Below are 25,273 nucleotides of genomic sequence, written 5' to 3' on the forward strand. Positions count from 1 at the left end.
TAAAAAAGAGTGGAGGTGGAGGAAACCCCCAATCTTTATATTAAGTTCTCTTTTTAAAAACTACAAAAGAAAATAAAGCCCCAAAAGTTATTAAATTTGGAATTTTCTTACTTTAAGACACAACTTCATTTTACAGAGAAGCCTTGTGAGGCACAGGTCAAAAATTTGTTCATTTTTCTTGCTTTTTGAAAACTTTCAAGTATGATTCACCCAGATAAAAATAGGTAAACATTTGTCAGAATGTGTTATAAATAATAATTATAATATTATTTTAGAATATTAAGTTGTACATGAAATTAAGTCTTTTTCTTGTTTTCACATTAGAAAAGGAACCCTGACTTCCTTCTTTGAAATTGTATTGTGAGAAGTACAATCTCATTTTATAATTTTCATAGGGATCTAACTTTATCTCAAACAGTTCAAAGAGAATGATAATAAAGTTATTTTCCCCCCATATTTCATTGTTGCAGCTGTGGAGATAAAGTAATAGGATTGAACTTTGATTATCTGGAAAATTATATTAACCAGAACACTTTGCCTTTCATGCTAGACAGTGAACATGTTTGAGAGGCTAAAACACCACAAAACATATGCAGTATCTAAATTGCAAGTGTATTACAAGTACTAATTCTGATTAATTTTAAGTATATTTCTGTATTTTTAATTATTAGAAATTAAAATAAATAAAATCAGAAGTATATTCCCTGTTCACTTGTTATAGACATGATATACAAATAACACCTCCCTCTCAATAAATTCCTCATCCACCCCATCCCTTATCAGTAGAAAAATCTGATTCATTTCTACAAATAATCTCTTGAAAGTTTTCTTCCCCTCATAATCCGGCTGAGCAATGAGTGAAGTAAACAGTAGCCACAATAGAGGGCCCATGGTCTAGAAAATGTTTGGAATAGCTCTAAAATAGTCAACAGGAACTTTGAAGTAGTGTGTGGCCTAATAATATCAGAGCAGACTTAAGGGGGAGGACCTGGAAACAATTTTTCATGTGGGATAATAATACCCACCTCCTTAATTGTGAGACTGAAATGAGATCGTGTATGTAGAAGCATCATCAAGAGTTATGCAATGACACAGAATACTCCTAATCAGAGTAAGGTGAGCCATCCAGCCACTTTTCAAAAGATATAGCCAATAACACTCAATTTTCATGATCTGTGTTCTTTAACATTAAAGCCAGAAGATCAACCAGCAATTGCTATAGCTATAATTAATCTATCTATGTTCTTAGTCCTAGTAGCCAGTAGATTTTTTATATAGAATTATATACTGTTTTAGAATCTTAGAGATCATTTCATTCAACCCTTTCATTATATGCCAGAGAAAATGGAGGGCTCCAGAAGAGACTTATCTGTAGTTATATAGCCAGTAGTATCAGAGCCAAAATTACAATTTTGGTACTTTTACTTCTAGCTATTACCAAAACTCCCAGTTGTTGTTTTTTCCCCCAAAGCAAGGGATTTACCCACTCTTCCCCATTGTTAACACAGGGATTATAAATGAAATAACTGAAGGCTAATAACTCAATAATTTAATTCTTTCTTTTTTCCTTGTTAATACCAATAGATTAATCCACGATAGAGAACTGACTTTATATGATGGCTCAAGGTTGCTGAGGGAGGACAGGTACCAGCATTTAAAAGAGGAACTGCAATTGTCTGATGAGCAACTAAAAAAGAGGTAATTTGGGGGACCCTTTATTTTGTGATTCAAAGTGTCAAGGATTCTTCTTTTTTGTGAGGGTCTACATCATTTAAAATTTTAAACTTTTACAAAGTAATTGCATTGTGTTTGAACTTTTAAACAAAATGACAGTATCTTTGAATTTTTCATATGTGAACTATTCTTAAATTTCTTTTTTCTTACCCAGTAAAAGTGTTGAATAATTATATAGTTTTATATTCTTTATAATAACTCATTTATAAATACATATACTACTCTAAGTGTTATATAAAGTTTGAATAAAAGCTTCCTTTGCAACAATCCAATGAAGTAGGTAGGTTAGTTATTCTTATCCCCATTTTACATCTAAGGAAAATAAGTGTCTTAAAAGTTAATTGCCATTGATCACACAGTTTATAACTAACTGAGATGAAATGTGAATCTAGTTCCTTGAAATATAAGTCAAGGATTATGTCTCTTATGCCATGCTATCTTTCTCATAAGTAGAATCACTTAACAAGCATTTATTAAGCACTTTTATATACCCAATATTGTGCTAGGTGCTAAGAATTTCTCCCCTCCCCTCAAAAAGCAAAAATTTCTCCCCTCCCTCCTGCTCACAAGAAGCTTACATTATAATGGAGGAGACAGCATACTTTGTAAGTTGGTATATAAAAAATAAGTACAAAATAGATGGAAGATAGGCTTAGAGGGACAAGCCAAGAAAGGCATAGGAGATTGTGCTTGAGTTGCTACATTAAGGAAACAGAGATTCTCAGACCCATGCATTAGGAAGGGAAAACATGTTAATCACTGCAAAGACATGGAAACTAAAGACACAGAGTAGTTGGAGGAACAGCAAATAGGCTAGTATAGCTAGATTTTTGAATATATATTTGGGAGTAATGTGCAAAAAAAAAACCCCAAAATAAAACAAATAACCTGGAAAGTTAGGAAGGGGCCATGTTATGAAGAGTTTTAAGTGCCAGAAGAGTTTATATTTAATTCTATAGGTAACAGATTGCTGTTGTCAGTCATTGAGAAACAGGGTGACATGATCAAGCCTATGCTTTAGAGATCACTTTGATAATTGTATAGAAATTGATTTAGAAGAAAGGAATACTTGAGGCAAGGAGTCCAGTTAGAAAGCTATTGCTGAGGTCAATATGAGAACTAAAATTCTCAACAAGGGTATTAGCAATGTCAATGGAGAGAAGGTGACAGGTCTGGAGCATATAATGGAGTCTTTGCAACTGTTTAGACATACAGTGTGAACATGAGAAGGAAGTTGAAGATAATACCAATTTTTTAAGCCTAAGTAAAGGTAGTGTCTCAGAAATAGGGGAAGAATTTTAGAAGAGAAGTAGAAAGATAATGAAATCTGGATTTGATATTTTGAATTTGAGAAACCTATGAGATATACAGGTTGAAATATCTAATACACAGATGACAATACATTAGTTGAGTCCACTAGGTAGAATGGTATAGAATTGTTAATTTAATTCATTGGAGCTGTATACAGCCTGATTGCAGAATATTAGAAGAGAGTCAAGTGAAGGGAAACAAAGGCAGCCTGTGTAAATTACTTTTTCAAGGAATTTTCCTGAGAAAAGGAGGAAAGCTATAGAGGACAATGCATAGTAGGCTCTTTTGATGTTTTGTTTGTTTGTTTTTAACAATGGTACTTGCTTGTGTTTGTCCACATCATGAAAACACTTATTGACAGGAAGAGATCAGAATTGAAAAAATGGATGATAATGAATTAATGTATTGGAAAAGATCAAAGATATCTGGGAAAAGTTGACTCTGGTAAATACTAGTAGTACTTCATTATCAGAGTCTTGAGTAAAAGAAGAGATAATAGGGAATGATACCATAGACATATGAAATGAGGAGGGAAGAAGGATCTCTTGTTGGATTACCTTAAATTTTGGCAAGATAGAAGATGAAGACCTCAGCTTAGAAGGGAGAGTTAGTGGTAAAAGAAGCCTATAAGGACAAAAGAAGATTTGAAACAGCTGCTATGGGGAGTGATATAGGAAGTAGAAAGTTATAGTAGGGTTGCCTTGCTAGAGTGAGGAACCCACTGAGTAACATGAATTTGTAGTTGACCCAGTCAATACAGTTTCACAGTTTCCTTCACTTGTGTGTAGTAGCATGTATATAGCAGTGAAGATTGATGGTGGAAGTAATGTGAGGTTGGGTTTTGGCAAGGTATGATCAGCAGTAAGAGAGGGGAACAAGGAATTTACAAATAGAGCATATTGTAGGTCTCCACAGGCTTGAGGTTGGGAAAGGAAAATATAACCAGAGTTAAGGGTGATTGCCCTGGGTAACATTGAGGGATGAGAGATTGGAGAATATGATGAAGACAAAAAAGTACATTTAGGAGGAGTGAGGCATAAAGATGGAAATATAAAAGATTATATTTAGATAAAGGAAATTTTGAATTCTCAAACATAGAAAGTAAAAACTTGTGGATGCTGGTAGGACCAAGGGAGTGACCCTTCCCTTGTATAGCAGAAGTAGAGGGAGGGAATAAATCTACAAATGGAGTCCAGAAGATTAAGAAATTGGGATGTTATGATATATTAGCTCTACCCTTCTAGATATGTGTGTGTATGTGTGTATGTATATATGTATTTATGTACATATGTATGTATGCATACATCCCTCTTAACCTGTTCCCAATGTGAGTAGGATTTGAAAACTACCAGTTCCCCCCCTCATCTAATTCATCTTGCTCTTACATATCATATATATACCATAATTATTGTTTTTACCTTTTCCTACATAGTTTTGCTTTTTTAGAATCACATCATATTTGGGTCTACCTCAATTTTGCACTACCCAATTACTAATGACAATTATAGATATATGATTTTCATTTGCAGTCCTTATTGAGCTTCTTGAAATTAGTCTTTGATGCTGGCTCTTACATGTCAGATTTTTCTGTTGTGAAATTCATGTTTGTTTGCAACAAAATCATGAAAATCTGATGGTTGGATAAATGTCCATTTTTTTCATTCAAAATCATACTTAATTTTGCTGGATATATTTTCGGCTACAACCCTAGTTCTTTTGATTGCTGATATATAGTGTTCTAGAACCCACAGTCTTTTATTATAGCTACTGATAGGTTTTGTGTGACTAACTGTAGCTCCAGCATGTTTGAATTGTTTTTGATGTTGTGGCTTGTAAAAGCTTCTCTTTAATCTAGGGGTTTCAAAATTTAACAATGATGTTCCCATGTTTTCCTTGTAGGATCTCTTTTAGGCAGATTTTCTGTTTCTATTGTCCCCTCTTGTTCTATCATTTCAGGACAATTTTCTTTGATTACTTTTTATTATTATTATCAATTTTTTTGTCATAACTTTCAGATATACTACTATTTATTTATGGCTACTTTAGGCATTGAGAGAGATACAAATTTTAGATAAGAGTGTCTGCCTTCCTGGTGCTTACAATCAAATAGAGGAATACACTATACATATAGATGACAATAGTAATATGCTATCTAATGCAAAACATAATAAGTTATTGGACCACAGCTTTCAGGTAGTCCAGTTGTTATTAGATTTTCTCTTCTCAATCTGTTCTCTAGATCAGTTGTTTTTCTTATGATATATCTCACATTCTCTCATGTTTTTTCGTTCTTTCTATTTTATCTTATTGGTTCTTGGTCTCTTATAACTTTACCATCTTCCCCTTGCTTAATTCTAATTTTCAAAGTAATTTTCTTCCTTAAGACTCTGGATCTCTTTTTCTAATAGGTTGACTTTCTTTTATAATTTTATTTTTCTTGGAATTGCTCTCATTTGATTTTTAAAGTCTTTTTTCCAGTTCTTCTATGAATTCTTTTTGGGCAGGTAACCATTTAAAATTATTCTTTGGAGTACAACTTACTTTTTTTTAACTTTAATATCCTCCTATGAAGATGAACCTCAGTTTTTTCTATTTACTAGTGAGTTTCCTCCTTTTCGGGCTTTTTAAAAAATCTTGCTTATTAGTGTGTTCATCTCCAGTCCTAGGGTGGGGAACATGGTGCATTTGGCTTCATTTCAGTTTTGCCTTTTGGCCTGGAACCCCAAACCAAGAATACCCTTCTTCAAGTGCCTGCAGCCAGCAGGTTCCATGTCCCACTGCTTCTATACTCACCTATGCTGGTTCCTTCTAGACCAGGCCATGTCTAAGCAGATGTTCCTTATCAGCAGAATTTCCCATAATCTTCTCAGACTCAGACCCCTTTCTCCCCACACTGTCTGGGAGGTGAAAGGTCCTGTGTTTGGGACTGAAGCTATCTCCAAATCCACTTAGCTCCAGGTCTTATCACTTGATATTTTAGCTCAGCTAGTTTATACTTCACAATGGCCAAATCTCCTTCCCAGTGTCTTTCTTTGGATTTTCTCTATTTGTCCCAGGAGGACCCTCTTCTGCCCAGTTTATGTTCCCTCTTGTTGAAATTGTGAAAGGGACCCCAAAAGGTTGGGGTCACAGATGCATGTCGTGAGATGTCTCAAAAGAATTTGCTGATTTGAACCCATCTCCAAGTCAAGGGGCAAAATTTATTGTAACTGTTGTAATGCCAATTCAAGCAGTCTAAATTCCAAGAGAATTTAGCAAAGAAATAGAAGTAAGGAGACACATTTATCTAGTTCTTCAAGTTACAGATATGCTAATTGTATGGTCCAGAGGTAGAACTGAGGAGTGGTCTCTGAAATTTAGCTATCATTAACCAACAGATTATTCATATCCATTTGATAGCAATGAACTGAGCAGTGATCTATTCACTATTGTCTCATGAGTTTGATTTGTGGTATTCTCCTGAGCCCAGAAGACTTTAGAATTCTTAGGTTGGATGTGGGGGGCATCAGTCACAGATTCCAAAACTAGAGGACTTAAAATCACTGACTTCTTATTAGAACAGAAGTCCCCTAAGGTCAGGGGACTATAAAATTATTGCTGTCTCCCCTAGAAGCAATATTACATCACTCTGAGGCACAATTTCATTTTGTTTGTGAGGAAAATTTGGAGGACTTGGAATTTTTTGATCCACTTCACTATCTTCTTATTCCTCTTATAACAAATTTTATGAATATGCTACTGGCCTACTAGTTGCTTCTTGTATACCACATTCCATCTCCTAAATCCAAAGCCTTTGTATGACCAATCTCCCTTTGGGGAATGTTCCTTCTTATTTGTGCATTTTAGAATATCTAGTTTCCTTCAAGGCTTGATTCAAGTACTACTTTCTCTATAGAAACTTCTTCCTCCATTGGTAGTGCTCAACCTTGCATTTAGTTATCCATTTATGTGAAGGTTTTCTGGAGGCAGCCTTAGTTTGTTACAATCAATAATTACTCCAAAATGCAGTCAGCTGGTAAAAATTCAAACGTTTATTTCTCCTTCCAAAATAGCCCAGATAGTTGAGGCCTAACTCTCTGCCTGGCTCCAAGAGATCTTGCAGCTTTGTCCTTGGCTTCTGCCTCTGCTTTCTTCAGCCTCCAGCCAGCATCAAGTTGGAAGATGCAATGAATCTCTTGCCTCGAAGATAGGGCTTGTGGGTTCCAAGAGCTCTCTCTGACTCCAAGTAAAACTCTCTTGAGCTCCCAGATTCTAGTAACTCCTCAAGTAACTAACTTAAGTCCCTCCCCAAAGAGCTCCCTCTATATATGTGATCCCCCAAAGGTTAACTCCGCCTTCTGGGGGGACAGGGATTCTGGGTTATCTCCCAGAGTGCTCTCTGGCCTTAAGGGAGGTGTGAATTCGGTTATCTCATTCTAAACCCTGAATCTCCCAAACGTGTGAACTCCATTGAGTACTTAGATACTTATGAGCTCTCTAAAGGTGTGAACACAAGCATTGTTTCTATCAGTTCCACTTAGTACCTTGTTTCAAGTTCTGGCCCAAAATATCTCTTTCTAAGATCAAATCAATCACACTGAACCATGCCAAACCAGATAACTATTTTCTCTATCAACTCCAATGTCTTAATACTTTGTAAAGATTCCAACACATTTACATGTTGTAATGCTCCCTCTACCCAGAAAAATGTAAGATAAAGACAGAAACTGTTCACTATTTTATATTTGTGTCTCCAATACTCAATACAGTACACATAGTTTATACATATAAGTAACTTAATAAAAGAGGAATTGAATTAAATAAAATTAACATCCATCATTCTATATTTACTGCCATATGACTTCCCAAAGGAGCTAAGCAAGAACTGAGAGTAGGAATATGTGCCAGGTCTTATTCAGAAGAGGGGAAGGATGTATTTCTTACAGATATCCTGGGAGGAATTACTATGAGATTGTTTTACTTCACATCCTTCTTTTGTGAATGAATGAAAATATTTTTAATGATCACGAATAGTTTTATAGATGGAAGCACCTGCAGGAACACCTCCCAGAATCAGTGCAGGTTTGTCTTATATGTGATTCAGATCATTGCTAGCACAACTTATATGCCTTATTTTCACATAAAAGAAGCTCAATTCTATTTATTCCTGGAGAGCTTTTCAGTAGTTAGAGATAAATGTCATACATATTTTTATATTAAACTTTATTTTTTATTATAGCTTTTTATATACAAAACATATGCATGGGTAATTTTTCAATATTGACCCTTGCAAAACCTTCTGTCTCAACTTTTCCCCTCCTTCCCCCCACCCCTCCCCTAGATGGCAGGTAGTCCCATACATGTTAAATATGTTAAAGTATACATACATCTTATTTTTTAACAATATCTCTCTACATACATATCTGAACTTGAATAACTTCACAGAGTTATTGGTAGTTATTAATCATTCATCAAGTATTTACCAACCACCCACTATGTGCCAGGCACTATACTAAGTGCTAAATACAAAGAGAGAAACAATTCCTGCTCTCAAAGCTCTTACACACTAACTGGGAAGATAATAGGTACATATGAAGTACAGACAGCATAATATAAAATAAATAAATGCAAACATATGCATATATATATATAGATGATTTTCCCCACCCACCTGCTTTCCTTTGGGTTTTTCTACCATGCCCCAAAGAACCTCATCATTAGGTACCTCAATATCCTGCAAGATCACATCAGCTTTGGTCCTCAAATCTCATTAGTACCTTCTATCCCTCTGATTGGAGAGTGAAGCAAAGAGCTCCTCCCAAAACTTCCATTCAGGGAGGATGCCTGGGATAAACATTTTCTCTTTTCCCACTGAACTGTAGCCACCAGTCACTGACCCCCTTCTACTGCCCCCTTTTGCTTTTAATTTCTTTTTGTGTTTTGAGAGCAGGGACTGTCTTACTTTTTCATATTTGTATCTTCAATGCTTAGCACACAGTAAGTGGTTTGAACTCAAGTCTTTCTAACTCCAGGCAAATCATGCTATTAACCACAATACCATTTAGCTGCCCCAATGAGAAGTTCCATTTAGATCTCAAATGTTCTGTCAGATTCTTCAGTAGCAGCTCGCTGATTTACCTTACTGCTTCAAATCTCTTCTGCTCTATTCCTTTGCCAAAACTGTTTTCCTAAAGTATCCATGCTACAGACAAGTACAAGTACTTGCTACCATTCAGTAAATTCCAATGATTCCTTACCTCCAAGATCAATAATAAAAGTCATCTTTATGCATTTTCAGTAACAACAAAAAAAGGTTCCTTCCTACCTTTGTATTTATGCATTCTGTCATCCAGTTGTACTGACCGTTTTGCTGTTACTTACATATGACACTCTACATTCTGCTTATTTTGTTTTCTTTGGCTGTCTGCCATAGCTGAAATTCTCTCCCTCCTCTTCTCTGCCATCTGTCTTCCCTGACTTCTTTTAAGACTCAGCTCAAATCTCAACTTCTGCAGAGGCCCTTTTCTGTTCTCCTTGCCCTGTCCCCCAATAAATGTATCTTCTTCTCTAACATAACCTCCTATTTGTCGAGGGTGTGTGTGTGTGTGTATATGTGTGTATCTTATTTGTAAATAGTTGTTTGCATTTTGCCTCTCTCATTAGAATATAGTCTTGTGGTTTTTGCCTTCCTTTATAGGGCTAACACTTAGCAAAGCTCCTGGCATTTAATAAATGTTTGTTATTATTATAATCATAAAAATATATGGGACTTTAAAATTTGCAAATCATTTTTTATAAAATAATCTCATTTGACTTGATCCTAGTAACAAATGGGAGAAGGTATGTGTTATTGTCCTGTTTTACACATGAAGAAACAGAATCAGACAGAAGCCAAGTGACTTGATTAGGGTTATACTAGACCTAGTGGATGAATGTTGAACTCAGAGTCAGCAAAACTAGACTTCGAATCTTGCCTCAGAAACTTACTAGTTAGCTGTCTGTAGGGAAGTCCTTTTACTTCTCAGCCTCAGTTTTCTTATATGAAAAATAGGAATAATAGCAGCTACTTCCCAACTTTGTTTAAATGAGTAGAAGTGAATACACCCACACACACACACATATACACACACATACACACACTCTCTCCTTTGTAAGCCTTACAGCACTATATAAATTCTAGATATTATTATTATTATAGTGAATGACTGATTCAGGACTCAGACTGACATCAAATCTAACACTTTCTTCAGTTGTGCCACCAAGATGGCTTCATAGGAGATTCCCATAATCGTTTCTCAAAGTCCAGTGATCTTTGTATTCCAGGCATCTTACTTTTGAGATCGTATCCCCAGTTCTTTCAAACAATTTTTATATGGCATGGGTTTCACTTACTTTCACCCACTCACTTATATATGAATATTTTTTTTTTGCTGATATACTTGTTTGTTTTTCATATTTAAATGTTCTCTTGGTTTCTGTAGTCCAAAGTCTATAGCCTATAGTCTGATTAGGGATACCTTAAGTTTATTTTGTTCAGAGACTCATAATGTCTGAAACCTAGTATGGATTTCACCCCTTCTCTCTTGCAAGTGAACTTAAGCTTAGTCTTCTCTAATATAGCATATTTCTTCCTCCAATGAGATCTGAAAAAGTAGAGGTCTAGTAAGGGGTTTTTAAGGTAGAGCAGCATGTGTAATCCTCCCCACCCCAAACAACTTATCTACAAGTCAAAGTAAAAGGAAAATCTTTTGAGATTCCAACCAGTGCAGGAGCAGCCACCTAATAAAAGGGCTGTCAGGGGCAATATGTGTTCGGAAAAACAAACATTACTTAGTAACTAGGATTTAGGTGGTGTACAATGTAAGTCAAATAGATAAATGTACTCTTAAGGAGATATTTTTGATTTAATAATGATACAGGCAGAGTGGTGTAATCATTAAGGACTGATCTTAAAGTCAAGAAAACATGAGTGAATGAAGCAAATAAGCATGCTCTTATAAACATTTACTATGTAAGCAATGGAGTACAAACAGAAAAGTAAGGCAATCTCTTCTTTCAAGAAGTTTATCTCCAAAGGGAGAAATAGCACATCTGGAAGATATCAGCTGCATTTCAGATGGAAAGGTTTCATGATCCTTAGAGTCTCATGGCCTTATGATCCTTGAGTTCATTGACAAAGCAAGTGTTAATGCCATTGGTTTAAGTTCTATTAGTATTATATACTAATAACTCATGACCCTGAACTTTTGTCTTTTCCTTTCAGTGCTCCAGTCAATTCTCTAAAGCCATCAGTTGTAGATGAATAATAATTATTATTATTTTTAAAATTATGTTTAATTTTTTGAATGAAGATCTATTTTTTCCCTTTCAACATGTGACCCACAGGCATGTAGTTCTATTTGAATTCTGTTTGAAATTACTAATATTTAGAGAAACAAATTCAATTATCTCTGAGATGGCACCTCACACTCAGTTTTCTCTTTCCTATTGAGAAAGAAAAACAAAAGCTCTATTATCTTAATATGTAATAGTTAAACGAAATGAATTGTCACATTGACTATGTTTAAAAAAAAAAGTCTCCAACCAGTGCTTTAGGGTCTATCACCTCTTTATCAGAGGTGGGTATCATGTGTCGTTGTAAATTCTCTGGAATTGTGGTCAGTCATTATGTATATCAGAGTTCCAAAGTTTTTATGAGTTGTTTGTCTATATGGTAAAGTTGTTATTGTATAAATTGTGACCTTCTTTTGTTTACTTTATGCTACATATTATAAGTATTCATATAAGAGTTTCCAAGTTTTCCTGAAATTATTCCTCCTGTCATTGATTACAGCTTAATAGTAAACCATCATATATACATAACATATTTTGTTCAGTCATTTATCAATTGATGATTACTCCTTCATTTTCTTTTACTGCCTCAAAAAGGGCTGCTGTAAATATTTCTATTTCTATAAACTTGGGTCATTTTCTTCTTTCTTTGATCTCTTTAGTAGTAATAACATAGTGATATCACTGGGTCAAAAGATATATATACACACACACACACACACACACACACACACACACACACACATACACACACACACACAATTTAATAGCTTTTGGGACAAACTTCTAAATTGCATTTCAGAATAACTAGACCAGTTCACAGTTCTAACCAACAGTACATTAAGATACTTATTTTCCCACAGTCCCATCAGCACTTGTCATTTTTCTTTTTATCAACTTTGTCAGTCTGATGCATATGAGGTAGTATATCTGAGTTGTTTTCATTTGAATTTTTCTGAATATTAGTTTTTTTGAAATAAAAACAGATCCCTGTGAGCCACATACTGGCTTAGGAAATCACTTGTAAACATTATCTTTATAGTATTGTATTTTTATTCATTTTGTTAAACATTACCCCATTAAACTTTAACCTTATTCTGACAGAATTTGGGAAGATTATGGACCTCTTTCAACCCAGGGTACATGAGCCCAAAACCTCTGATTTAGAGCCTTTTATTTTTCATGTGGCTACTGAGAAGTTATAGATCTTCCTTTTTGGACCATATGTTTATTGGAGAAATGACTCTTATTCTTAAAAATTGAAATCTCATGTGTATGTTACACACACACATACACACACACACCACCTTTGTTGAAGAAACTTTCTTTAAAAGAGAATTTTCTTCTCATTTATATGCTTCTTTTCTAATTTTAGGTGCATTGAATTACTACAATTATTACAATTATTACTACAAAATTTTTGAATTTTATATAATTCAGATTAACCATCTTACCCTTCTGTGATCCTGCCTTGATGCTGTTTTTTGCTTGTGAACTCTCCCAATTCATAGATGTGACAAGTAATTTATTCCTTGCTCTAATTTTTAAAAAGTTACCCTTTCTGCCTAAGTCTCATGCTTATTCTTCAAATCTTATCTTGTTATACAGTATGAAATATTATTCTATACCTAAATTTTACCAAACTGCTTTACATTTTCCCCATAAGTTTTGTTGATAGGGAGTTTTTGCCACGAAAACTGGAAACTTTGAGTTTATCACATAGTAGGATACAGTGCCTATTTTACCTATCTTAATGACTACTTCAGATGAGAAAAAAGGATATTGGGGCATCTAGATAGCATAGTGGATAGAGCACTGGCCCTGGAGTCAGAAGGACTTGAGTTCAAGTCTGGCCTCAGACATTTAATACTTTCTAGCTGTGTGATCCTAGGCAAATGTCTTAGCCAAAAAAAAATTGGATATTGTCCACTAAATGTAGACCATTTTCTAATTATGTTCCCTTCCCATTTTGTTTTTAATTATTACCTCAGAATAAAATAAAATTATATGAATTGAAATGAATTTATATAATTCAAAATTATAATAATTTATAATTCAAAATTTGAAATTTTAACATTATTCACAAAAACAAAATGAAATAAAAATCCCATTGAAAAGGAACTGATAAGCTGTTACATTTACTTTTTGTTGTATGTTTGATCTGTGGAAGGATGGATAATTAGCTCAAATACTTTCTGTCTTTGATTTTTTAGATAGGGCAGAGTTCATTTGTAAAGTTTTTCTATTGGTGCTAATTGCTAAAATCCAGAAACAGGGATCAGGTCATCCAATATTGGCAGAATTACAAGAAGGTGGTATTGTGCTATGACATAGAGGAGCCCAATTCCACCACTGCTGCTAACTTTGTAAGACCTAGAAATATGACAGTCTGAAAACAAATACTTAAGGTAAATCACTTATATATTCCTCCACACAGGAACATCCTCCTTTCTTCCCCTCCCTAATCCTGTTGAGATCTTGAGATAAAAAGATCTGGGTAGCTGGAAAATAGCTAGTAGGGCATTACTGGTGATGGGAAGGGATCTACTTCATCCCAACTGCACCAAATCTAATGGTAGGAGTTAGGCCCAGGGAACTCATAGAAGAGAAAATTTCTAAACATTTCTCATGAAAAGGTCAGATATTTTGAAATGGAAATGTAGTTACCAAGAGAAACATTGAAAAGGACAGAAATTTTATTTTATTGAAAGGAAATATATGAGTTAAAATGTTTACATGTTAACTGAGTGAAAAGAGAAATATCTTGTAAGAACCCTAATATTTTTTAAAGATCATAGGGAAACATAAGAATGGCAGAAGTCCTAAGGATGTTTTTTTTTGTGTTTTAATTAGTCTAAAGAGAAGACAGAAATGGGAGAGATGAGGATTATGCTGGTGGAAAAAGGAAAAGGAAAGGCAGAGAAATCCTTCATAAATAATAAAGATACATAAAATGAAGAGTATATGAATGTAGAAGAAAATGTCAGGGAAATGAACATCTTATAAATCTCACTTTCATTTGAACCCTGATACAGTTATAAACATCAATACTTAAATACACTGAGAGATTTTAGCATAAAAATGCATGAAATTAAAAAATTATATAGGTGAGTGAAGGGAGAAAGGAAGAGAGAAGAGTCTAAGAAGGAGTATTGGATTAGGAAGGTAATAATTGTAATAAAAACAAATTCAGGATATTACTGTTCTGTAAGAAATGACCAACAGGATGATTTCAGAAAGGCCTGGAGAGACTTACACGAACTGATGCTGAGTGAAATGAGCAGGACCAGGAGATCATTATATACTTCAACAACAATACTATATGATGACCAGTTCTGATGGCCCTGGCCATCCTCAGAAATGAGATCAATCAAATCAGTTCCACTGGAGCAGTAATGAACTAAACCAGCTACGCCCAGAGAAAGAACTCTGGGAGATGACTAAAAACCATTACATTGAATTCCCAATCCCTATATTTATGCACACCTGCATTTGATTTCCTTCACAAGCTAATTGTACAATAATTCAGAGTCTGATTCTTTTTGTACAGCAAAATAATGTTTTGGTCATGTATACTTATTGTGTATCTAAGTTATATTTTAATATATTTAACATCTACTGGTCATCCTGCCATCTAGGGGAGGGGGTGGGGGGGGGGGAGAGGTGAAAAATTGGAACAAGAGGTTTGGCAATTGTTAATGCTGTAAAGTTACCCATGTATAAATCCTGTAAATAAAAGGCTATTAAATTAAAAAACAAAAAAAAAACAAATTCAGGGACAGCTAGGTGGTGGAGTGGATAGAGCACCAGCCCTGAATTCAGGAGGACCTGAGTTCAAATCTGGTCTCAGATACTTTACACTTCCTAACTGTGTGACCCTGGGCAAGTCACTTAGGCCCAATTGCCTCAGCAAAATAAATAAATAAATATATAAAAATAAAGAATAAACTCAAGTTGTGGAGAGAGGAATATGAGTGAGGTTAAAAGGAAAGGAAGAAGAAGGAAAAACTTGGAATCATGAGTAGGGCAAGGACAAAAAAAAAAGAGTTGCCAGAGAAGAAACAAGCTGTTTAATTTATAAATCATTAGTATTTGTGGAAAACACCTTTATAATCATCTTATTTATGAAGAAAAGTAGATGAGAACAAAGAAGAAAAAAATACAAGAGGATGGGATGGAGAAAAATATATATTTAACAGTGGTAAGCATGAACACTCCTAAAGTGGAAGAGAAAAAATAGTACTTCAAATTAGAAAACAATCGGACAATTTGTTGTTAATAAAAAAACACACTTGAAAAAACAGGAATTCATATAAGAGTCAAAATGAGAAGCTGGAACAACATATATGATGCTTAAGTTGAAGTCAGAAAGGCACAACTGCAATTCTTATTTTATATAATACTAGAGTGAATGTAGACATGATAAGAAGAGATGGGGAAGGAAATTACATTAGACTTCAACATCCCATAAATAATGAATCAATGGCAAATACTTAATATAAAATAAAGGAGTTAAGTGGCATAATAGAGTCAGGGTTAAACTTAGACTCACCTTCCCAAAGATATCCTATCAAAGATAGCCTCAGCCATTTACCAGCAATATGACCATGGGTAAGTCATTTAATCCTGCATGCCTGAGTTTCATCATCTGTAAAAAAAAATGAGTGATAAAAGGGAAAAAAAGAGTAAAACAGGGTCATGAAAGTTCAGACATCATTGAAACAACTGAACAACAACCATCTTGTTGGTTATATAAATACTTGAAGGAAAATAATTAAATTGTGAAAGAGAGATAGATAGTAAATATATAACAGTAGGGGACTATAATATACCAATTCCAGACCTGGATAAAACAAATGAGACAAAGACAGCAAAATTGTAGAATAAAATAAATGCACATAAATCATTAATATTCTTGTGTGTCACAAATCAAATTCAGCAGGAAGAACTAGAAAGAGAAATTTCATTCTAAATAAATATAAAAGTCATAAAATATACCTAAAAGATGCACTCAAGGAACTATAGTAATCTTACTATAATGTAATCTTTACAGAAATAAAGACAAACATAAATAATGAAATACATTAATTGCTCTTGGATAGGTTGTGCCAATATAATAAAAATGACAATGGTACCTAAATCAATTTATCCATTCTGTTTTAAACCAAACAAAGTTCCAAACAAATATCTCATAGAGCTGGGAAAAATAATAATGCTGTTTATATGGGAGGAAAAATGTCAAGAATCTTAAATATAGTAATGAAAAAAAAGTGAATTTAAGGGTTTATAAGTACTAGATTTAAAACAATACTATTGGTAATGATTTTTGTTAATTTAGAAGTTAATCAGCTGGAATTACTGTAGGTGTTCTGCATACAAATGCAAACAATTACAATAATTTAGTGTTCAATAAACCCAGAGACTTTATTTACTGGGGGAAAGACTCATATTTTGACAAAATTACTTGGAAAAGTGGCAGAAATTAGGTTTAGATGAATATTTCACACTACATTTCAAATATGCTCCAAATGGATATATGATCTATATATTAAAAAGTCACATAAACATGGCAGAAATTACCTTTTTTTTCAGTGTGGATAGGAAAAGTCCTGATTAAAATGATAGGATAAAATGGACAGTTTTGATAACATCAAGTTAAAACTTTTTGAAACATAAATCAGATGCAGCTAAAATTAGAAGGGAAACAATAGGTAAAAAACAATCTTTACAGCAATTTTCTCTGATTATGATCTAATTTCTAAAGTACATAAGAAACTAATTCAGATACATAAATTGAGATTATTTTCTTGATGGTCTTTTAAAAATGCTTGTCATCAACACTCGAATAATTGATGACTTGATAGCCAAGATAAAAAATGTGGCTTTTTGCCTTTTGATATTTAATAAAACAACTATATCAGTTACTTTTTCTTTCCTTCTGTAAGGAATACCCATGAGTCATCACACCATTTACTTGTACTTCCTGGTTTCATTTTTGGCATTACTGTCAACTATTGATGTGATTGGGCTTTTCCAGCAATTTATTGACTCATTGAATTTACACATGATCTAAAAACTTTGCCCTATTTGTTACTATTTTACTACTTTCATTCTAAAAACACAAAAGAGACGCATTAAACTGATGACTTGATGCCTTCAAGAAGTTATATAGCTGATTTAATAACCCCAAACTTATCAAGGAATTGAAGTCCTAATTTTTAACTTTTCAAATAAATTTTTAATCAATATTTTCACATGGCAAAAAGACATAGGAATACAGTCATCAGATAATTAAAATCAGTATCACTCAGAGAAGTTTGTGATTAGTATTAGCTGGAATATAGAATAACTTCCAGTGACAAGTTTCAGAGAACACCTGAATTAAAAGATGTCATGAGTGAAATTTATGACAGGAAGAAAAGATATACTGATAACGTGGAAAAGATAAGAGATAACTGGTGGACAGCTAGAGGCTTCATTGGGTCTCCTTGCCCAAATATTCCCTGCCAATACTTTGGGTGGACAGAACAGTCATAAGAATTTTACAGCTGTGCAGGCCAGAATGGGTTGCAATACTCTCTTCATGGTGGGGAACATGTCATCAATTTGAATTTTTGTGTATTTTTAATATTTTGTAGATAATTTGACTAGAATAACAACAAAATTGTGTAGTACATTCATTCTTTACTTTTTTTTTAAAGCATAACTACAGATTTCTAATACTATGTCAAATAATAGGCAGTGAGCTATGTGTGCTTTGCAACCTTGATTTTTTGGGGAGTATATTCCATGTTTCTCTAGTGCATTTATTATTTTTTCTTCATTTTACATAGATGCTTTTAATTAAAATGGATATTAAGGAAAAATTTTATTGTGCTTTTTAGAAGTTTTAGGAGAAATGAATACTCTATTGTTGAAGACTTTTGTGCTTATTGATATAACAGAGTCACTTTTATTATTTTGTTGATAATGTGATAAATTGGATTTATTGTTTTCTTAGAATTAGATCATCCTTGAATTATTGGTATAAATCCAACTAGTTGTAGTGAATATATTAATTTTTGCCATTGCTTTTTTGCTAATATTTTTTGCATTGGAATTTATTAGTGTTAGTGATTTATAGTTTTTCCCCCTTGCTTTTTATCTTCCTGGTTGAATGCCAGGAGCAAATTTGTTGCAAAAAAGGATTTGGCAAAGTACCTCCCTTCTTTATTTTTGAAAGTAGTTTTTGTAACATAGGAAATATTTGATTGTTAAATTTGTGACAAAATCACTTTGTAAATCTTTCTGGACCATAAAAATTTTCTTTGGAGTTCATTTATTTTTTATTTGATTTCTCTTTCCAATATTAAATTATTTCAATTATTTATTTTTATTTTACATTAATCTGGCTATTTTTTTATTTTTAGAATTATCATTTTTCTTATGTCATCAGAGATTCTTGCCAAAAAATGTGATTTCTGATCGTTTTAAATAAAACTTTAAATAAAATTTCTTCATAAGAATTCTGCCTTCTCATTTTATGTTGTGATGGATTTGATTTTCCTCCTTAAAAAAACCCATTTTACTAGATTAGTTGTTTATATTTTGACTGCTTTACCACTTCATTAGTATTTGCTTTAAATTTGTTTATCCCTTTTAATATAAATATTTTCTAATTTCATACTTACTCTGCATTTGTTAATTTGATTATTTCTCCCCCTTAAAATTTCATGCTCAATTAATTGGTCCTCTCTGTGTCTCTTAGAGTCTCTCTGTCATTCATTCATATAAGTTTTCAAAGATATAAATTTTCTGATAGAGATTGCTTTCAATCTAATTTATTAATTTTAGTATATTGAGTAACTTATGGTTTTCTTTGATATTAATATTCATTTTTATAATACAATGGATAATTTTTTATTAGTTATCTGTAACCTATTATCTGCTGTAAAGACTTTTTAAAAATCTGTCTTTTGCTTATATTTTACTTAATTACAATTTTTATTCAATTATAGTTTTTATTGTCTTATATTTTGTAAATGATGCCTTTACTATTTCTGTTTCTTGAATCTATTTACTTGTTCTTTCTGCTGTAGCAATTGGTCAATTTTTATGGTGGGGTATCTGATAATGATAAATAGTAATATGACAATATTCCTACTTTGTAATTTCCATAGTTTTTTCTAATAATTTGTTCACATTTTTATTTTGGTTTTTATAGGTATATACATATATCTATATATATTATATTTCTATATATTTTTGAAATTTCTTTAAATCTGAACAAGGTATATTGAATTTAACTATAATTATTGTTTTATTATATAGCACTTTTGGCAGTTCACTTAAGCATGGCTCTTAGAGTTCAAAACTTTTAAGTCAGAAAAGGTCAACCACTTGCCTCCTGAGATGCTTGGGAGGTTTGAGACAGTAGGGACTCATATTTTTCTAGCTTCTCTTTAAAATAACTTCTCTACAAAATAACTATTGCAATGTTTGTAGAACCTTTCTCTCAGAATTTGTGTGTATCTTTTATGAGACCAAGTAGATAAAAGCATTTTGAAAAGGTTGAAGTGCTACATGAATGCCAGTAGTTTCTTTACTTGTTTTGTAATATGCATTTCATATTGATATTGTTTCATTATCTAGAGTATAATGTAGTTTCCCTATTTGTGTTTCTTTATATCTACTTTTTATTGGTTTTGTCTGCTCAACTCTGCTCTGGTTCATTAATCTCCCTTTTGTGAATTCCTCTTATCCATCTTTTCTTATGGGGCCATTTTATTCTTTTACATCAGTGTACTGTGATTTGTATAGCCATTCTCTAGTCTATGGGCATTGAATGTGTTTTTGGTTCTTTGCTCCCACAAAAATTGCTGCTGTGAATGTTTTCTTTCTGGCTGTTTTAAATCTCTTGGGATATATGCTTAGTAATTAGAATATTCAAGTTGAGGATAATTTTTAATGTGAGAAGGGATTTCATATGATGGTTATGAATTAGGTAACGGTTATGTTCCAAGGAGACTACATAAAAAAATGCTTTTTGAGAACAGTAATATATTTGAGATTTAGGAGTTTCAAAATGTAGTTCAAACTGATTGTGAAGTCACATCATTAGCTATAGTAAAAGAATTGTAAGCAATATTTTTTTTCCTTTTAATCTTACCCTCCTACTCTAAGTGTTCATTTTTTTCTGTTTTGACATAGTTGTTTTTTTTTAAAGAATGTACTCAGAATAGGAATTTTGGTTCAGATGCAACATAATAATATGTTCTGCTCAGGCTTGCATCTCATTGGGAATAACAAGTTGAGACTTTGTTTTCACAACTGAAAAAATGGGGGGAAATATTATATGTGTGTGTTTTTCCTTGAATATTTCCTTCTAGGTTCATCTATCCTATCCATCCATCCTTCCGGATCATTGCCTTGGCAGAACCTCCTGTCATAGGAAGCAGCACACAGCAGTGGCTGGGACCAGAATTCTTAACTTTGTTCTTTTTCCATCACATGAAACCCCTGATCAGAAGTGAAGAAATGGAAGTGATTAAAAAGATGGTAAGAGTTTGTCAGATTTGAGTCTATAACAATTTTTTTGTTATAACTTCTTATTTTTAGCCAGTGTTTATCCTAATTAAGCTGCTGCAGAAATGTTTGGGTATTTACAAGTTAATATCTATTAATTTAGTTAATTTACATGTTAATATTGGCCATCCAATTAACATAGTTGTGGGGCTATGAGATCTTTTGCTTATTGTACAGATATTAAGTGACCTATATTTTTAACAGTGATTGATTAATCCTGAGTGTGGTGGTTTAAATGTGACTTCTTCCTGCTAATAGATGATTAAAATGATGAATTTTAGTTAAACTTATTTCCCTTTTTTATTTTCTCTTTCATATATTTCAGGTTTCAAATATACCTCAAGATGCAGTGGAGAAATTGTTATCTTTTACACACAAACTTCGAGAGACACAAGACCCAACAGTGAGTTTAATTTTTCATGCTATGCTGCATTGCTGACACAGTATTGTCCTTTTTTCCTTAAAAATCTGTTTTTCTTTTATATATTTATCCATTGTTATCTCTTGTCCTATGTAAAATTTTTATTCCTTAGAGAATTTAATATTTCCAAGTTAATTTCTCATAGGTGAGAGATTTGAACTGTGACTGACTGAGATTTCTTATTATTTCCACCCTGGTTCCCACTCCTCATTACCTTAAGATTTGAAAGTTATCCATAAAACTAGCAGGTTTGTGCAGAAGCATCTCATTCAAAGTCACTGTTTTGGTCAGGTGAAGTTAATAGAAAGATAATGAAATAAAATCCTGTGGCATTTCAACAAGAGGAACCCTGGTTCTAAAACCAGAAGTTCTTAATCAGGGGTCAGTGAACTTGTTTTTGTAAATATTTTGATGATGATTGTATTTCAACATAATTGGTTTCTTTTGTGATTCTATGAATTTTATTTTATGCATTCAAAGACCTGGTTTTCAGAATAAGTCCATAGATTTTTCCAGGCTGCCCATGGAGTCCATGACCCCTCAAAATTATAAATTGCTGTTATGAAAAAATATGGCCTTTCATTTTGGTTTTTCCTAAGGCTTAAACTCTTACGAAATGTCATCACTTACCTAGACTAGTTCCACAAGAAGAGATTTTAGAAATGTGATTTTTAAAAAGCTAGAAAAAAGTTTTCTATTATTTATCTATTCTATTTAAGAAATATTTATTGCTTTATAATTTCTTTATAATGGCATCATGATGTAGTAGATAGAGGACTGGATTTAAGAGTCAGAAAAACCCAGGTTCAAGTTCTAATGTGGCCATTTCCTAATTGGCTGATTCTGGAGAATTCACTAAAATTTTCAGTGGCCCTGGGCAATTCTCTAAGACTAAATGACAAGGGATGCTTGATGGTACAGTGGATAAAGCACTATCCCAGAAGTCAGGAGGAACTGAGTTAAAATCCCAGCTCAGACACTTAACACTTTCTGTGTGACCCTGGGTAAGTCACTTAACTTCAATTACCAGCCCTCCTCCCCCTCAAAAAAAAAAAAAAGACTAAATGACAGAGCAGACTACAATTTATATTGGTGAAGGAAGTTCCTCATGAAGATCTTCCTTACTGATGAAATAAAAGATTCTTTTAATAGAATAAATACATGTAAAGTGAACATATCCCAGTAATAAAATTAAATTTCTCTTGAAATTTGCTGAATGAGGCAGTGAAGCATGTTATCTTTATTGTGTTTCAGAATTAGACATCACTGTTACGTCTTAGCTTACATTGAGGTTTTCTGATTTGGCAGCATTTTATCTTTAAACCATACCTCTTCCTACTTCCCTCCAAAGCTCTTGCTAAATAAAAATGCTCACTGTTTTCCATTTGTGCCCATCTTTATATGACCTTGACTCAAGTTGTTTCCTGTGTCTAAAATGTCCTGTTTTCTGAACATTCCTACTTATTAAATAGCTGATCCTCTACCATGAAGAGAGAAAGTGTTATATAATGGAATATTTGGACTTATAGGATTTCATTTTAAATCTAAGTTCTGCTATTTGATACTGTTGGTCATGAATTTTTGTGGAATGTTATGTCAAAATTCAGTTACAAGTTTCAGAACGGCATGCTTGCCCTCATTCTGGATGGTGCTTCAGGGAGCCCAGCTGGGCTGTGTGCCTCCTCCCGTGCTTTTTAGCGTGATGTTTTCAGTAATGTTGTCAGATACCTTCAATGAGGAAAATATGGCATCAATGTCAGCTAATGCTGGTAAACTATTTAACTTGAAAAGGCTGCAAACCAAGACTACAGTGGAGGAAGTGTTGGTGCACGATTGTTTTGTTCATAGATGATTGTGTACTCCATGCAGCCTCCGAAGCTGGCACTACAAGTATGGATCAGTTCTTTGCTGCTTGTGCTAATTTAGGCCTAATAATTATGGCCAAGTTAGCCCCACACCATCCAGCCATGGAACCCTTGATTATAGCAGATGGAGAAGTTTTGAAAGCTGTGGATAAATTCTTGTACCTTGGCAGTTTACTGTCCAAGGATGCTCACAAGGATGAAGCATGGAAACATTGCCAGAACTGGCTCAGAGTTTGGCAGGCACAAAAGGAAATGTAGAGGAGAAGACCAACATTGTGCAAGAAACATGAATTGCTTCCATTTGAATTATCTTGGAAAGATTGTGTCTGGCAGGACCAGACACTGAGGCCCTTTCTTACACTGCCCAGCATTCACACTCTATTGCAGAGAGACCAGACTCTGATGGCTTGGCCATCTTGTTTGTATGCCAACCTATCCTTGCCTAAAAGACTGTTTTATGGAGAACTCACACAGTGAAAGCATCCCATGGTGGTCACAAGAAGTGGTACTAGGATATTCCCAAGGTCTTGCTGAAGAACTTGATTGTATGATATGGGAGACACTGGTACAAGACTGTCAAGTATGGCACGTGCTGTGCTCTACAGAGCACATATGCAAAGCATAATTGCAATAATGAAATGTGGAGATTTAAGAGAATCCACCCCAAATATTCACATGGACTATTTGTGTCCAACCTGTGGTAAAGCCTCTGAGTTCATATTTGTCTGATTAGCCACACCTGGACACACTGTCAATGAATTCTAATATAGTAGTGAACAGAGGACAACAACCAAGTTCTGTATCCTATATGATCTTAGGATGATCATAGAAGCTCTGTCATCCATGTGATTATTAAGATCTCATCCAGTACAAAATTCTGTGATCTTATGACATCTTCCCTGATCTTTTCATTTGGTGTTGACCTTTATATATAACAGCAATAATGTATTGCTGTTTTAAATAATGTATCTTTGTTTCTCACCTCTTTTATGCAATTACACCTTCATTTATATTATAGTCATTTATATATATATATATATCAATCACATTCTTCTCTTAGATTATAAGATACATGAAAGTAGGGATTAAGTTTTATCTAAATATTATCTTTACTATCACATTCCTCACAGTATCTGTACTAAACTGATCACTACCTCCTTTTCAACAGAGATTTTGCATCAGTTCAATGAAAAAATTGAAACCATTCATTATGAATTCCTTCTTTCCCACTTCCATATTTCTTTTTTTTCCCCTCCCACTTCTATAATTTAGATCACTTCAGCATCAATCCCCTACTACTCTACCATCACTTTCTCCAGATGTAGAGAAAGAGTTGGCCATTCTCCCCACCAATACCAACTCCTCCACTTGTGCCCTTGGACTCTTTTTTTTTTTTTCTGAGACATTTGGGATTAAGGGATTTGCTCAAGGTCACACAGCTAGGAAGTGTTGTGTCTGAGGACAGATTTGAACTCAGGTCCTCCTGACCTCAGGGCTGGTGCTCTATCCACTGTGCCACCTAGCTGCCCCAGTCTCCTTTTCTTCCATTTCCTCCAGATACTTATCCCTCCCATTATCTCCTTTCACTAAAATTCAGTTTTTTCTTCTCTATTGTCTCCTTCTCTGCTGTCTATGAAAATGTTTAGATCTTCCTTTTTCTTAAAAAAAAAAATCTTATGATTTTTCTTCTTCACACCCAAAATTTTAGAAAAAGCATCTGTCTACACTCCTTTCCACCATGTCTTCTTCTCTCATTCATTTTTCAAACTATTGCAGCCTAACCTCTGCCTCCCACCATTCAACTGAAACTTCCTTCTCCATAATCATTTCTCTGTGTCTAAATCCAATAGCTTTTTCTCTATCTTTAGACTTCTTAACCTTTCTGTAGCATTTGAAATTGTTGATCACTCCTCTCTTTCTGAATACTTCTCATAGACTCAAATGACATTGCTCTGTCAGTTCTCCTTCTTTCTAAACATTATTTCTAACATTCTCTAAACATAATTCTATGTAAGAGAAACATTTATGTCCTGCTGCCTATTAGCAGATGTACTTTAAAGTTTTCTAC

The 25,273-nt window shown here is 33.7% G+C and overlaps 1 protein-coding gene across 2 annotated transcripts in view; it reads left to right on the top strand.

Moving 5' to 3' along the window:
* The window catches only part of VWA8 (von Willebrand factor A domain containing 8), a 398,466-nt gene that overhangs the window by 115,048 nt on the left and 258,145 nt on the right, over positions 1-25,273 (top strand). For both annotated transcript variants that reach the window (XM_031958442.1, XM_031958441.1), the window contains exons 14-16: positions 1,585-1,698; positions 20,724-20,892; positions 21,245-21,322. In XM_031958442.1, coding sequence (XP_031814302.1) covers positions 1,585-1,698; positions 20,724-20,892; positions 21,245-21,322 — 361 coding nt within the window. The remainder of the gene's footprint in view (positions 1-1,584; positions 1,699-20,723; positions 20,893-21,244; positions 21,323-25,273) is intronic.

The sequence above is a fragment of the Sarcophilus harrisii genome, chromosome 3, assembly GCF_902635505.1.
Source record: "Sarcophilus harrisii chromosome 3, mSarHar1.11, whole genome shotgun sequence".
Classification (NCBI taxonomy): domain Eukaryota; kingdom Metazoa; phylum Chordata; class Mammalia; order Dasyuromorphia; family Dasyuridae; genus Sarcophilus; species Sarcophilus harrisii.